This window comes from Citrus sinensis, chromosome 3, assembly GCF_022201045.2.
Source record: "Citrus sinensis cultivar Valencia sweet orange chromosome 3, DVS_A1.0, whole genome shotgun sequence".
Taxonomy (NCBI): Eukaryota; Viridiplantae; Streptophyta; class Magnoliopsida; order Sapindales; family Rutaceae; genus Citrus; species Citrus sinensis.
The window spans coordinates 11,139,527-11,154,670 of NC_068558.1; the positions used below are offsets into that span (position 1 = coordinate 11,139,527).

Genomic DNA, 15,144 nt, shown 5'->3' on the forward strand with positions numbered 1-15,144 from the left:
AAAAAAAAGAAAGTATTTTTATATTCCGCACTCTGTAATCATTATCTTTTCTCTGTAATTATTTATTTTTGTATTTATTTTCTTGGGTGGTCCCCTGGACACAAGTGAGAGCGCACATGTCTCTTCACCCAATTTTTGCTTTCCCTTAAAGTCAAAAGCATCTCTCCTCGTGAAGATATTTTAGCAAAGCTAAAGGCTCCAGTCACGTCGTGAAGTTTCTCAAAAGTCTCCAAAGACGTTGATACCTTTCATGATGTTGTCCCTCACATAAGGAGAAGGACCCGCTCCACCAACCACGCATGTGAATCAACAGTTTCATTTCTTTGGTAAAAGCATTTGTTATATAAAGAAGGGGATGAAGACTAAGACTCATCACTTCTTTTCTGAACTAAAAATTTGTAAAGCTCTCTCTCTCGGGAAATCTGGAACAAGATATCAAGGAAATTTTTCCTATCTTGTAATTTTCCCTTTTCTTGAAAAGCTGTAACTCATTCTTGGATTCAAACAATTTAACTTGTAAGTTTTAAAGTTCAATTTAAATTTTCGATTTAAAGTACAGATGCATGCTTAAATTTCGGCAATTTATTTAAAAGTTTTTCAAATTTTATAAAACCTGCTACGTTCCTCTAAGGCAAAGAGACCGGATCTCTGTCCTTAGTTGTATCTTCTCTTCTCCCTCCATCCAATCAGAATACTATTTCTGGGATCCAGTTCTAGTATTATCTATGAGCCTTTAGATTTTGTTGCTAGGCTTGAATAAAGAACATAAAAGTTTTATGAATACCCTTTCATTTGAGTATATCGATGGGAAACCGACGACGTAAATCCAGAGGTGATCCTGAATAGGCACTAGTCTGGTCTGCACTGTCGGATAACAAGTCACGTACTTCAAGTGAATAATAAAAAGATACTATAAACTTTAATTTATAGATTCTCTTAATTCACATCCATCCTTCGATCCTATTTCCTACTGTATATATATATGTATGTATGTATGTATGTATGTATGCACATTGGAAACATAAATATTATAATCTATAAAATTAAATAGAGAAAAATCTTGTTGTGAGGTAAATACGTATTAGTTATTCATTTGGTCATAATCAAAGTTGTTATCTATTTTATCTTTTACTTTCTTCACTACTCTTATTTGTTCATTTTTCTCATATTGTTTGCGTTAGTGCGTTAGCGTAGATCATATTGACAATTTTTTAAGTCTTTAATGTGATAATTATTTTTGCATGTTACTGGTTATGCATTTCGTTGTAACTATAAATTATCAGTGTAGTAATTTCATATTTAGAATTTGTAAGTTCTCATATTTCATTGTAAATGAAGCTGTGAACGTGACTTAGTTCTCATTAGTATTAGATTCAAATGCTTAAAAGTATTTGTGGAGTCTATATCATCTAACGCGTACAACGGAGAGTTTGTACCATACTAGCGGCAGCTTTGCAGAGGAAACTTAGGGCCAGGGCATGTGACGTATGTGGGGACTGAGGGAAGCATATCAAGGAGAATACAGCTGACTTGGTAAGGAAGCAAGATGTCTTGATAAAACTGGCTTGATTTTGAACTCTTTCTTTGGTGGAATCTGCAGAGATATTGTTGTTGCGGAAGTGCAAAGTTGAGCAATTAACAATATTACGATGACTGTAGCTTTTGCAGAAATATAAATGTGACAAACAAATGCAAAGAAAATAGAACACAATAATTTACGTGGTTCAACGTAATGCCTACGTCCACGGGTAAAGACTGGAAGATAATTTTACTAATAATGAGAATTTACAAAAGTGGAAAAAACTCACAAAATCCACAACCCCAATATACCCAAACGGAACCTCACTAGAGCACTCAAGTGGAAACTCTCTCAAATTCTCTCAAAAAGCTCAATTGCAATTGCTCTCTACTTCTCACAAATTGGGATGCTTTACAAATGCATTCTACTATATTTATAGGCAAAGCTTACAATATGAATGCATGAAAAAAACTTTGGCAATTTTCAATTTTAATGGCTTTGGTGTGACTTTTGGTGAAGAGATCATGCTAGCACATGCAATTGGATCATGCTAGCTCAACATTGGTGTGCTTGAAATTTGCATGCTAGCTGGCTCATGCAAGCATGCTTGACTTTTCAATAATTCTCCACCTCGACAAAAATTTAGTAAATCTGAGCCAACTATCAACAAACCATCCACCAGTCTCTGTCTTCTTTGACTATTTTCAAACTTGTAAGATATTGATCAAGTTTAGATAATACTCAAACTTGATCGTCGTCACCACCTTAATCTACATATCTACGGGATTCTCTGCAGTCCTGATTTTTTTGAAGAAGAATCTTCCTCTCATCAATAATTTCCCGCACAAAATGAAATTGTATGTCGATGTGCTTCGTACGTGCATTATCAACTTAGTTTTTTGTTAAATGAATAGCACTTTGACTGTCACAATACACATTAATGTGCTCCTTGCAAATCCTAAGTTTTCAAGCAAGCCTTGTAACCAAATAGCCTCTTTAACAACCTCTGTAATCGCCATGTACTCGGCCTCTGTTGTTGAGAGTCCAATTATAGACTGTAGTGTAGACTTCCAACTGATTGGCCCTCCAGCAAAAGTAAATACATATCCTGTGGTTGACCGTCGTTTGTCCAAATCACCAGCATAATCAGAATCAACGTACCCAATCACTCCTTGACCAAGTGTATCGTCTCTCTCAAAATGTAAACCAACATTCACGGTCTTCTGAATGTACCGTAGAATCTATTTCACAGCTTGCCAATATCCTTTACCAGTATTATGTATATACCTGCTCACTAAACCAACTGCATGTGAAATGTCAGGTATTGTACACACTATTGCATACATCAAGCTACCCACTGCATTTGAATACGGAACTTGTAACATGTATTCTCGTTTCGTATATGTTAAAAGCGATAACTGTGCAGAAAGCTTGAAATGAGAAGCCAATACAGAACTTGTAACATGTACTCACAGGTTTTGTCTGCTCAGTCATGCCAAACTGTTGTAGTACCTTCTTCAAATATTGCTTGAGATAAGCTTACTTTGTCACGAGCTCTATCTCTGCATATCTCCATGCCAAGAATCTTCTTAGCTTTATCTAGATCTTTCATTTCAAATTCTTGATTGAGTTGAGTCTTTAACTTCTCAATCTCATCTTTGCTCTTTGATTCTATTAGCATATCATCAATATACAAGAGCAAATATATCAAGGATCCTTATTGTAACTTGCGAAAATACACATAATGATCAAATTTATTTTCTTGTATACCTTTACCCTTTCATAAACCGATCAAATTGCTTGTACCACTGCCTCAGAGATTGTTTCAATCCATAAAGTAACTTTGTCAATTTACAAACCCAATTTTCTTTTCCAGCAACCTTGAATCCATCTGCCTGAGTCATATAGATTTATTCTTTCAAATCACCGTGTAAAAATACAATTTTTACATCAAGTTGAAAGTTCAAGGTCAAATTGCGCAACCATGGCTAGCAAAATTCGAATAGATGAGTGTTTCATAACTGGAGAAAATATCTCATTGTAGTCTATTCCTTCCTTCTGAGCATAACCCATCGCTACAAATCTAACCTTGTATTGAATTTCTTTTTTACGAGAAAATCCTTCTTTTTTTGCATATACCCATTTGCACCCAATTGCCTTCTTTTCCTTGGGTAATGTAACTAACTCCCATGTTTCATTTTTGTGAAAAGATTGCATTTATTCGTTCATTACTCTCTTCCACTGTATACTTTCTGGCTTACATACTGCTTCTCTATAAGTGGAAGGAACATCATTATCTACAATTGGAAGTGCATAGGCAACCATATCAACAAAGCGAGCAGGTCTGCAAATCTCTTTGCGTGGCCTTTTATATGCAATTGAATCTTATTGCTGTGAAGGTTCCTGGGTCAAAACCTCTTCTTCATCATCGGTCGATGGAGAATCACTATCCATCACATCGACACCTATTGGATAAGCTTTAACCTTTTCAAACTCCACATGCTGCAAAGTTCTACTAGTCTTCTCATTCTCTTGAGAATCTTTCTGTTTCAATCTGGCTAATTCATCAAAATTTACATTTCTGCTGAAAATAATCTTTTTCGTACCAAAACACCAAAGACAATATCCTTTTACTCCACCAGTTATACCCATGAACAATGCTTTCTTTACTCTTGGGTCTAACTTAAATTTCTTTACATGATAATAAGCGGTGGAACCAAAAACAAGTAAATAATCATAATCAGTAGCATGATTACCAGTACACATCTCTATGGGTGGTTTGCCCTCAATTGCAGTTGATGGCAAACGATTGATCAGATAACATGCATATACAACTGTCTCAGCCCAAAACTATTTGCCCAATCCAGCATTGGAAAACATACACCGAACTTTCTCCAGTATAGTCCGATTCATGCGTTCTGCCACCTCATTCTCCTGTGGTGTATCTCAAACAGTGAAGTGTCAAGCAATATCCAAATCTTGGCATATTTGCATAAATGGATCATTCTTGTACTCACCATTATTATTTGAGCGAAATCTTTTGACCTTTCGACTAGTCGGAGTCTCAACTATCTTTTTCTATTTAAAAAATGTGCCCAAAACTTTATTTTTGTTCTTCATCAAATACACCCACACTTTGCTTGAATAATCATCAACAAAAGTAACAAAATAGTGCATACCTCCTAAGGAAGTTGTTTTGGTAGGTCCCCACACGTTACTGTGAACATAGTCCAGAATTCCTTTTGTATCATGAATTGTTGAACCAAACTTTACCCTTGTCTGCTTGCCCAAAACACAATTTTCACAAAATTCTAATTTGCAAGAATTTGCACCTTTCAATAAGCCTTAGTTCACTAAAGTCTGTAAAGTTTTTTCACTAGTATGTCTCAAACACATATGCCACAACTTGGTTGCTTCTGAATCTGCATTTCTTCTAGAAACTGTTGACATTGATCCAATAATTGTATTCCTTTGAAAATAGTACAAGTTATTTCTTCTTGTCTTCTTCATTTTGGCAATTAAAGTGCCATAAGGCCTTTATTTAGGGTTCAAGTGTAAATGCGTTTACTCGGACGGCTCGCTCAATGATAGAATATAACAATTTGCAGGTCTCCTGTATATTTTTTCTACTCTTATTTTCAAATTCACATGTCTTATGTATAAGTATATGCTAATTTCCTTCACTTAAAACTTGTATCAATCTCGCCTTGCAACTACTACTAAAAATGACCAATATGCGCTTATCATTCTTCTTTGTCCCTATGTTGGTGTTGCAATATCTCACTGCTAGCTTAGTTATGACGACTTTAAACGATTTAACAACAGATCAATCAGATCTTCTAGCATTCAAAGCCCATGTTTTTGATTATCGGAGTGCCCTGGCAAATAATTGGTCTATATCTTATCCAATATGTAGCTAGATTGGTATCTCTTGTGGTTCACGCCATCAAAGAGTCACTGCCTTGAATCTTTCAGATATGGGTCTCGGAGGTACCATTCCACTACACTTGGGAAATCTCTCATTTCTAGTGTCTCTTGACATTAGTGAGAATAATTTTCATGGCCATCTGCCGAAAGAACTGGGGCAATTACATCGACTCAGAGTCATGAGTTTATCTTACAATAAATTGAGCGAAAGCTTTCCATCATGGATTGGTGTCTTATCTAAACTTCGAATATTGAACCTTGATAATAACAGTTTCACAGGTCCCATCCCTAATTCTCTCTTCAACTTATCAAGGCTAGAGAAGCTACGTGCAGAGTTCAATATTATTGGTGGAAATATTCCTTCAAGGATTGGAAATTTGAGTAAACTTGTGGATCTGAATCTTAGTTTCAGCAATCTTCAGGGTACGTTCCACCACCTCTTGTAATTGCATGCATATTTTGCAGAATTATCTATGAAGTATTTTAAAGAACATTATTGGCCGAAATTATAGTGTAATAAATTTAGTTTGATCCTTTTACATTTTGAAGGATAACATTGTCAAACTCAATTTACCTTAAGCTAAAAGCTCAATGACTCCTCAATGTTGGCCTGATGGCAGGTCATATTCCAACCGAGATTAGCAATCTATAAAATTTGGAGTATCTTGTTCTTGGTGAGAGCAATTTAAGTGGCCTCGTTCCACCCACGATCTTCAACATTTCAACCATGAGAATCCTTACTCTAGAGGGCAATCAACTCTCTGGCCGCTTACCGTCAACAATTGGCCACTCGCTTCCGAACATAGAGTATTTACTGTTGACAGCCAATAATCTTACAGGGACAATTCCCAACTCTATTACCAATGCTACTAAACTCATTGTCCTAGACTTGGGCTTTAACTCATTCTCGGGCCATATTCTAAATACATTTGGAAACTTGAGACACCTCAGCGTGCTCAGCCTAGTGATGAATAACTTGACTCATCTTCAGCAGATCAATGGAGTTTTCTCTCTTCTTTGACTAATTGCAGAAATTTAACACTTTTATCCTTCGGTTCTAATCCATTAGGCAGCATCCTTCCACCAGTAATTGGGAATTTCTCTGCTTCTCTTAAAAAATTCTATGCATACGAGTGTAAACTCAAGGGCAACATTCCTTAAGAAATTGGCAATTTAAGCGACTTGACACTTTTGAGCCTCTACAACAACGACTTGAATGGAACTATTTCACCAACGATGGGAAGACTTAAGTGGCTATAAGGTTTATCTCTGAGAAATAATAATTTAGAAGGATCCATTCCTTATGATCTTTGCCACTTCAAGCTGATGTTTGGAATAAGGTTAACTGGAAATAAGCTCTATGGACGTATACCACCATGCTTGGTGAGTCTGACATCTCTAAGAGAACTCCACTTAGGCTCCAACAAGCTCACTTCTAGTATACCGTCATCCTTGTGAAGCCTTGAGTACATCTTAGATATAAACTTGTCGTCAAATTCATTAAATGATTCTCTCCTTTCCAATGTAAAAATGTTAAAGGTCTTGACAGTTTTAGATGTATCAAGGAATCAATTATCAGGTGATATTCCATCAACCATTGGTGGCCGCGTAGATCTAGAAACTCTATCATTGGCTAGTAATCAATTTCAAGGACCTATTCCTGAATCAGTTGGTAGTTTGATAAGCTTAGAATCCTTAGATCTCTCCGGCAACAATCTCTCTGGAAAAATTCCTAAGTCATTGGAGACACTTTCACATCTCAAACAATTTAATGTCTCATAATAGGCTAGAAGGGGAAATTCCTGTTAAGGGGTCTTTTAAAAACTTCTCAACTGAATCATTTTTTGGAAATTATGCACTATGTGGTCCACCTAAACTCCGAGTCCCACCTTGCAAGCCAGATAACAGCAAAAGAACCAAGAAAGTTCCTCTAATTGTCCTTAAATATATTTTGCCTCCGATAGTATCCACCGTCCTTGTAGTGATTACCATCATTATGTACATAAGATGCCGAAATAGGAATACAAAAAAATCAGATCACGAAGATTTCCTACCTCTTGCAATATGGAGAAGAACATCCTACCTAGACATTCAACGAGCAACTGATGAATTTAATGAATGTAACTTGCTAGGTACAAGTAGCTTTGGATCAGTTTATAAAGGAACCATTTCCGACGGGACTGATGTTGCAATAAAGGTTTTCAATCTGCAACTAGAGAGAGCATTTAGGAGTTTTGATTCTGAATGTGAAGTTTTACGGAATGTTCGTCATCGAAATCTCATAAAGATCCTTAGCAGTTATTCTAATCCAGATTTCAAAGCATTGGTACTTGAGTTCATGCCGAATGGTAGTCTCGAGAAGTGGTTGTATTCTCACAACTATTTCTTAGACATTCTAGAGAGGTTGAATATAATGATAGATGTGGGGTCGGCTCTTGAATATCTCCATAATGGTCATTCGTCGGTACATATAATTCATTGTGATTTAAAGCCTACCAACATTCTCTTAGATGAAAATATGGTGGCACATGTAAGTGACTTTGGCATTTACAAACTCTTAGGTGAAGGAGAAGATTCTGTGAGACAAACCATGACAATGGCTACAATTGGTTATATGGCACCAGGTAAAGTTTCAATTGTAATTAAAATTTTTGCTCTTTTTTCAAGCACGAGCAAAGTTTGGGTTACCTTAATTATCAAAAAATTATTTGTTTTATCATTTGTTTCATAATTAAAATTAAAAAATGCAGAGTATGGATTAGAAGGAATTGTTTCAGCTAAATGTGATGTCTACAGCTATGGTGTTTTATTGATGGAAACCTTCACGAGAAAGAGGCCCACCGATGAAATGTTCATAGGAGAAATGAGTTTAAGGAGATGGGTAAAGGAGTCTTTACCTCACGGATTGACTGAAGTTGTTGACGCAAATTTGGTGCGAGAAGAGCAAGCTTTTTCTGCCAAAATGGATTGTATATTAAGCATAATGGATTTTGCATTGGATTGTTGTATGGAGTCACCCGACATGAGGATAAATATGACAGACGCTGCAGCAAAGCTCAAGAAGATTAAAGTGAAGTTCTTAGATGATGCTGCTGCAACCAATTGGCGTAATTTTCACTGCGTGTCTCTGTTAACTTTGTGCGTACTCTTTCTTGTTTGTGCTTGTGGAATAAGAGCCATTGTTTTTAGCAGAACATAAATTGAAATGAGGAATCTGATCTTCGAATTTGTAACTTTGGCATACAGACTTAATACTCGATATGGTATGTGTTTAACTTCAATATTCTCTCTTAGCGTCTTTCTTTTCAATACTCTTTCTTAAATATGGTAACTGGAATATATAAAGTATCAAATTCTCGGTTCAACTTCGTTCTTGGTTCATAATTAAAATTCCCAGTGAGTGTAGTTATATTGCTCTGGATCACAATTGAACGGTGAACATTGAAAACAGAACTAAACAGCAACTCACGTTTATTCCAAATATTTAAAATGACTCTTTATGAACTCATTTATTTATAAACAAGCTCTTGTACAAACCCGCACAATGAATCCCTATTCAAACATGAATTCAAGTTTCCATTTCGCCTCTCTACAAGCAGTGGTAATACAGAAATAAACACTCTAGTTTAATATTAGTCAGGTCCTGGTAAAAATTTTAGGTGCGGGTGAAAAGCAATATCTTTGCAAGCTCAAGTGCTTTGTTGCGGCCAAAAAACTTCTCCACAATTGCCAGTGCAAACTCCATGGAAGTTCCTGGCCCTCTGCTGGTGACAAGGTTGCCATCAACCACAACCCTGTTTTCGATTTCACTTTGATTTGATAGCTTGTTGCACATGGCAGGAAAAGCCGTAGCTTTTTTACCCTGAACCAAAGTTAAACATGTCTAAAGGGGAAAACAAATACAAAGGAATGATATTGTGGGAAGTTCTTGGGATTTGGGGAAAAAGGTTTTACATGAATGTAGCCAAAACAAATCAGCATAAAGTTTTGCTACACATCCCAAAAATTCATCTCAAATGGCGTGACATTCATCCATTGGTCGATTAAATAATATAATTAATTCACTTATATCTTATAAAAAATTACCAACCACTTAATAACTACCACGTCATTTGAGAGGGAATTTGGGGTAAAAAATTTGGGATGTCTATCATAACTCTTTGGGTTATGTAACTAATGAAGCAGCAACAGTTTTTGAGTTTGTAATTTGTCAGCAAACTTCAATAAATTCATTACAGACTTACATGAGATAAGACCACGTTCATAAAATCACACAAGATCACAATGTTTCATCAAGTTCAGATTAGGTGATTCAAATTGAGAGTAAATATTTAAGCAGAAACGGTCATACCTTGAGTAAGCCATGGGGCTCCAACACTAGTGCTGGGGATGCACATATGGCACCGTAAGGTCTATTTGATTCCTTTTGCTTCTTTAGCATATTTACCAATTTTTTTGACTTCGCAAATGCTTGAGCACCACCAAGTCCACCCTGTGCATAGATAAATTGTAGTTAGTAAGTCAATAATTTGGTAAAGACTATGAGGCAAGAGTTAGCAACCCCACTTACTGGCAAGACAATCAAATCATACGAAAGTTTAGCTGCCTCATCAATAAGCATATCTGCCACTAATTTAACTTGACAAGAAGCCAGAATTTCTAGTTTATCCGCAACTGACGCAACCACAACATTTGCTTTAGCTCGTCGCAAAATATCAATTATTATAACAGCTTCCATCTCCTCTGAACCATTCGCAATAGGCACAAGAATCTGAAAGAAAAAAAAGTACAAAATTTTCACCAAGAATTTTTAACATTTGAAGTTATCAAGAATTCCATTTTGACCACAAGTCAGCAATCTTCAGGACCTCACATTCTCTAATTTGAAATATCAGTTTGTCGATAGCCATTTTATAGCTTGTCGATACCCCGAACTTTCAACCCTATCATTCCCTTTGCCACCCAACCAAACCCCCCCCCCCCAAAAAAAAGAAAAAAACCTTTTGTTCACTGCTCATACTTCTTTTGTAGTTGCATCGAACTTTGGATTTTATTAGGATAACAATAAATCTACTACCTCCAATATGTTCACAAATGAGTGAAGCCAATGATCTGTATGTATATTTATAGAAGATATCACAGAGTTTTCTATATTTCCGAATGGGTATGTCTGAAAACATCGAAAGAAGATAAGCAAATACAAGAAACTAGAAGTCCAATCTCACCTGAGGAGAATTGTCAAATGTCCACTGAACTGGATTGAATTCAGCAATAGTGAATTCATCTCCATGATTTGCACGCATTACCCGGGCACTAGGTGACAATAATGACGAAAGCATGAGGGAGAGAAAATTCAAAGACAAATACCAAGAGAAAGAAATTACATTAAAAGGAATTTAACCAGTCCAGACATTGAAGCTCAGCAAATGCACATATCGAGATGCCATTAATTATATCAGACATTGTTTTCACTATCTTAAGATGGATAAGCAGGCATACAACTTCACCTAATGAGCAGCTAATGCAAAAAGTCATAATTTTCCCCTGAACTAATTTTTTAATACATTAGTATCTGAACTTTCCAATTAGATACGCCAGCGGAACCTATTAGAATGGATTTCCACAAATTATATAACTCATAATTTTTTTAAACAACATAATCTAAAAAAATTAATACCAGTAGCCCAGAAACTTCATCAGCTTTCCCTTTCCCATACAACTGTTCAACAAGTGCAACAACAAACTCCATGGGAGTGCCAGGTCCACGAGTTGTAACAACTTTACCATCCTACTGTACTCTTGATTCAACAGTTGCTGCACAAGCAGGAGCTAATTGCTCCATAAATGATGGATAGCAAGTAGCATACAAAAAATGAATAACCCATAAATTAGAACTTAACAATCATCGATGAGAAGAAAACTGACGTAGAACACAAATATCAAATGCGATTCCCAAAAGAACACAAAACATCAAAAAGGCTTATCTAACTCTTACCTTCAATCCCTTCAACAGACCCCAAGACCCTAATGCCACAGCAAGGAAAACACAGATAGCAGCATAAAGACGCCCATCCGAAGCCTGTTTCTTCACAATGCTTTCTAATACTTCAGATTCTTTCAGATTGGTAGCACCGGGCATGCCACACTACAAAGGAAACAAAAAAGAATGTAACATAATCAAAGAATCAGCAACAAAAGAAATTGAAAAGGAAAAATATACATGCCAGAATAAATATCGAAAAGAATTTCACTGACTACAACAATTTGAAATATTTAACTAGGACCATATAACGAATGATAACAGCCACAATAAGGAAATCCCTGAAAATTAAAACAAAATAAACATTTTCTATATTTTGCTTTGCTTAAAATTATTATTTTTGCATTTTCAATCGAAAATTAAATGAAGATGAATTAAGAACGAATTATTTAGCTTAACATTCAGTATCAGCAATAATCATCTATAATTATACAAACATCACATAAATTGGCATGAGCTGAGGTGAGCTGTAATACATATGGGAAGAGCTATAAGATCAAAAACGGCATCGCGACAGTTAGACACGAGAGCATCAGCGACAATCTTGACACCATGACACGCGTCGACACGAAGCTGTTTCTCCACAGACGCAACCACGACGTCTGCTCCAGACCTTCTCAAAACATCGATCGTTATCACAGCCTCAATCGGCTCACTCCCGTTTGCAACAGGCACCAAAACCTTGGAAAAAAACGACACGAAAAATTCAAAAAAGGAAACAAAAAGGCAACATAAAGAAACTAAACAAAAACTAAAATTTAAAAAAATTACCATTTTGGAAGTTGAAGACACTGTAGTTGTCGCTGTGAAGAAGAAAATGCGATTTTTCAAAGAAGGAATTTGTTTGGGGAGAAAATGTTTTTTTTTTTTTTGAAAAGAAACTTCCATTAAATCAATGAAGAAAATAGGTACATCACTTGTGAAGGGTATGAACCCTTCCACACAACAGTCTCGCACTTCTCTAAAGCTAACTTAGCTAAAGAGTGGGCAATAACATTACAAGATCTAGGCGTATACTTAATAATAACACGTTCGAAGTTTTCCGCTAACTTCTGAATTTCTGAAACAACTCAATAGATCTCGGATCTACTGCCCTACTTGTTGTTAACTAAATTGACCACACCTTGAGAATCTGATTCCACGATGACAGCTTTCACTTTTGCATCTCTCGACACCAACATATCCCATTCCATAGCTTCTGCTTCCGCATAAGAAACATCTCCATGAAACTTAGAAACCTTGATAGCAGCTGCTGTAACATGCCCCAAAACATCTCTGATTACTGCCCCCAGCCCTACAATGTTCTTTTCGAAGCTGATAGCTGCATCAATGTTTACTTTTACAAAGCCATCTTGAAGGGGATTCCATGTCTGGGGAGGTACCCTCTGCTCTGTTTCGCTGCAGGCCTCAGCTGGAGAATGCACCCTTTTATAAGCTGCAATCATAGCTTCAGCTTTAGCTACCATGATCTGGGGGGTCTCCCTTTTTCCTTTGAAAATCAACTGATTTCTAGCATTCCATTTTACCCAGAAAATTGTTACCAACAGCTCCAGGTCATCTCTCCTTCTCATTCTTTTCATAGCATGCAGCAAGCTTAAAATATCTTGACTGTGAGCTGCATGAATGTCATCATCAAAATGGATTAGCTTCCATACCTTCTCAGCCGATTGGCAGGCCACTAAAGCATGAAAGACATTTTCCATTCCCATTTTACAGACTTGGCAAGTGGGTTCCTGGATTATTTTTTTCTTCCACAGATTCTCAGCTGAGGGGAGTTGGTTTTTGGCTGCTCTCCAGGCAAAAATTCTGATCTTTTGAGGCAAAGCAAGGGACCAAATAATATTCCACTCATTTTTGGAAACCACTGAGCTTGAAGGCATGGTTGGAAATTTTATTTGGAGGGTTGTCTGGTATCCATTTCTAACTGAGAACTGGCCATTTTTTCCATAATGCCAAATCAGCTCATCCTCTCTTGGTCTTCAAGGCAGAGGAATCTTAGTAATTAAATTAGCATCCATTTTGTCAAAATGCTCATAAATCCTCTTCTCATCCTAGTAGTTTGCCTCATTGATTAAATCCGAGACCATAGCATCAGGAGGCAGAGATGGTTTAACCATTGGCTGGAAAGTTGAAGGCTGTGGGATCCAATTAGCCTTATGAACATGAATTTTCTTACCATTGCCCACTCTCCACCTAGAGCCCGAGCAAATAATTTTCCTTCCCCGCAGAAGGCTTCTCCAAATATATGAAGGGTTTGAGTCGAGTTTAGCATCCAAGAAGTTTTTTGACTGGAAATATTTGGCTTGCAGGACCCTTGCCACTAGCGAATCTGGACATTACTGAATCCTCCAGCCTTGCTTTGCTAGAAGGGCTCGGTTGAAGCTTGAAAAGTCACAAAATCCCATCGTTTGGGGAGAAAATGTTGAGTGAGAGGAAAGTGACGAAGAAGAGAGTGAGGAGTGACGTGGCGTACGCTTATTAATACCATTTTTTAAAGTTAGATTTCTAGAGGCATCGGTACAGTATGATGTGGGGAGCTTCGTGGCAACTGGCAAAGTGGTAATGCTGTAGCAGCTTAAGAATGAGGGTGACATGGCTGTTTACATGCCGGGCACCACGATTGTATGTCCATTAGACATTAGGTTGAAACGTTAAAAGCTAAATATTTATTTAGTTCTTTATATTTTTAATTAAGTGTTTGTTTAATTTTTTATTTTAAAAGATATCTTAAATTATTCTTATTAGTAATTATATTGTTGTAATTATATTCTTGTAGATATTAGTTAAAAAAAATTTGAATTTATCAAATTAACCTTAAAGTAAAATAGAAATTAATTATTTTTTTCTTTTTTTAAAAAATATCTATGAAAAACCCTGCTCAATGAGTTTCGAAAAGAATTCTCCCCCACCGCTGCCGGATGATCGCTCGACCAAAAAAGCTAAGTTTAGGGCTCAGGTGGATGATAGTGACAATCCTACACCAAAATCCTTTCGGGACAAACTAATGGAATCCCATATGAATCTAGAGGAGGAATTCCTTGGACAAGAGGAGGATTTGGCTTTTGAACCTACTGATACTGTGCTAGCAAGTGCAGACAATATTCCATCTATTTCTTTTTCCGAGAAAATCCATGCTCAATTGATCAGACCATGGTAGCATGCAGTTATTGTGAAATTATTAGGACGCCCCCATTGGGTACAGAGCCCTTTGCAATCAATTGGATACCATGTGGAGCATGACCCACGGATTTTCCGTTATTGACCTAGAGAATAATTACTTCCTTGTGCAGTTTAAATTAGCAAGTGATGTTCATTATGTATTGACACAGAGACCATGGACAGTTTTAGGGCATTACTTGGTGGTGCAACGGTGGTCTCCATCTTTTGACTGCACTAAGGAGGAGATAGACTCTGCCATTGTTTGGATTCGACTTCCTGGTATGGCACTCCATTACTATCATAAAAGGGTTCTTCGTATATTGGGGCAACTAATTAGAACAGTGGTTCGAATTGACTATAACACTAAATCAGCTACAAGGGGAAAATTTGCAAGAATTGCTGTGGAAGTGGCCCTTAACAAACCTCTTCTATCCCAATTTTTCTTGGATGGAAAAATCCAAAAGGTAGAGTATGAAAGCCTTCCCCACATATGCTTTCT

At 36.7% G+C, this 15,144-nt stretch overlaps 2 protein-coding genes and 1 pseudogene across 2 annotated transcripts; 1 reads left to right on the plus strand and 2 right to left on the minus strand.

Annotated features, from left to right (window-relative positions):
- Nucleotides 1–2,421: 2,421 nt before the first annotated feature.
- Nucleotides 2,422–3,844, minus strand: LOC127900555 (uncharacterized mitochondrial protein AtMg00810-like). Its single transcript, XM_052435707.1, has 3 exons — nt 3,769–3,844; nt 3,063–3,190; nt 2,422–2,742 (listed from the first exon to the last, which is right to left on the minus strand). The coding sequence occupies exons 1-3, from the start codon at nt 3,842–3,844 to the stop codon at nt 2,422–2,424; spliced, it is 525 nt and encodes a 174-aa protein (XP_052291667.1).
- A 1,652-nt stretch (nt 3,845–5,496) lies between these two features.
- On the plus strand, nt 5,497–8,645 carry LOC127900556 (probable LRR receptor-like serine/threonine-protein kinase At3g47570). The gene is made up of 5 exons (XM_052435708.1): nt 5,497–5,869; nt 6,738–6,829; nt 6,986–7,182; nt 7,232–8,070; nt 8,197–8,645. The coding sequence occupies exons 1-5, from the start codon at nt 5,497–5,499 to the stop codon at nt 8,643–8,645; spliced, it is 1,950 nt and encodes a 649-aa protein (XP_052291668.1).
- A 255-nt stretch (nt 8,646–8,900) lies between these two features.
- Nucleotides 8,901–13,195, minus strand: LOC102607926 (protein DJ-1 homolog B-like; annotated as a pseudogene).
- Between the last annotated feature and the right edge of the window lie 1,949 nt (nt 13,196–15,144).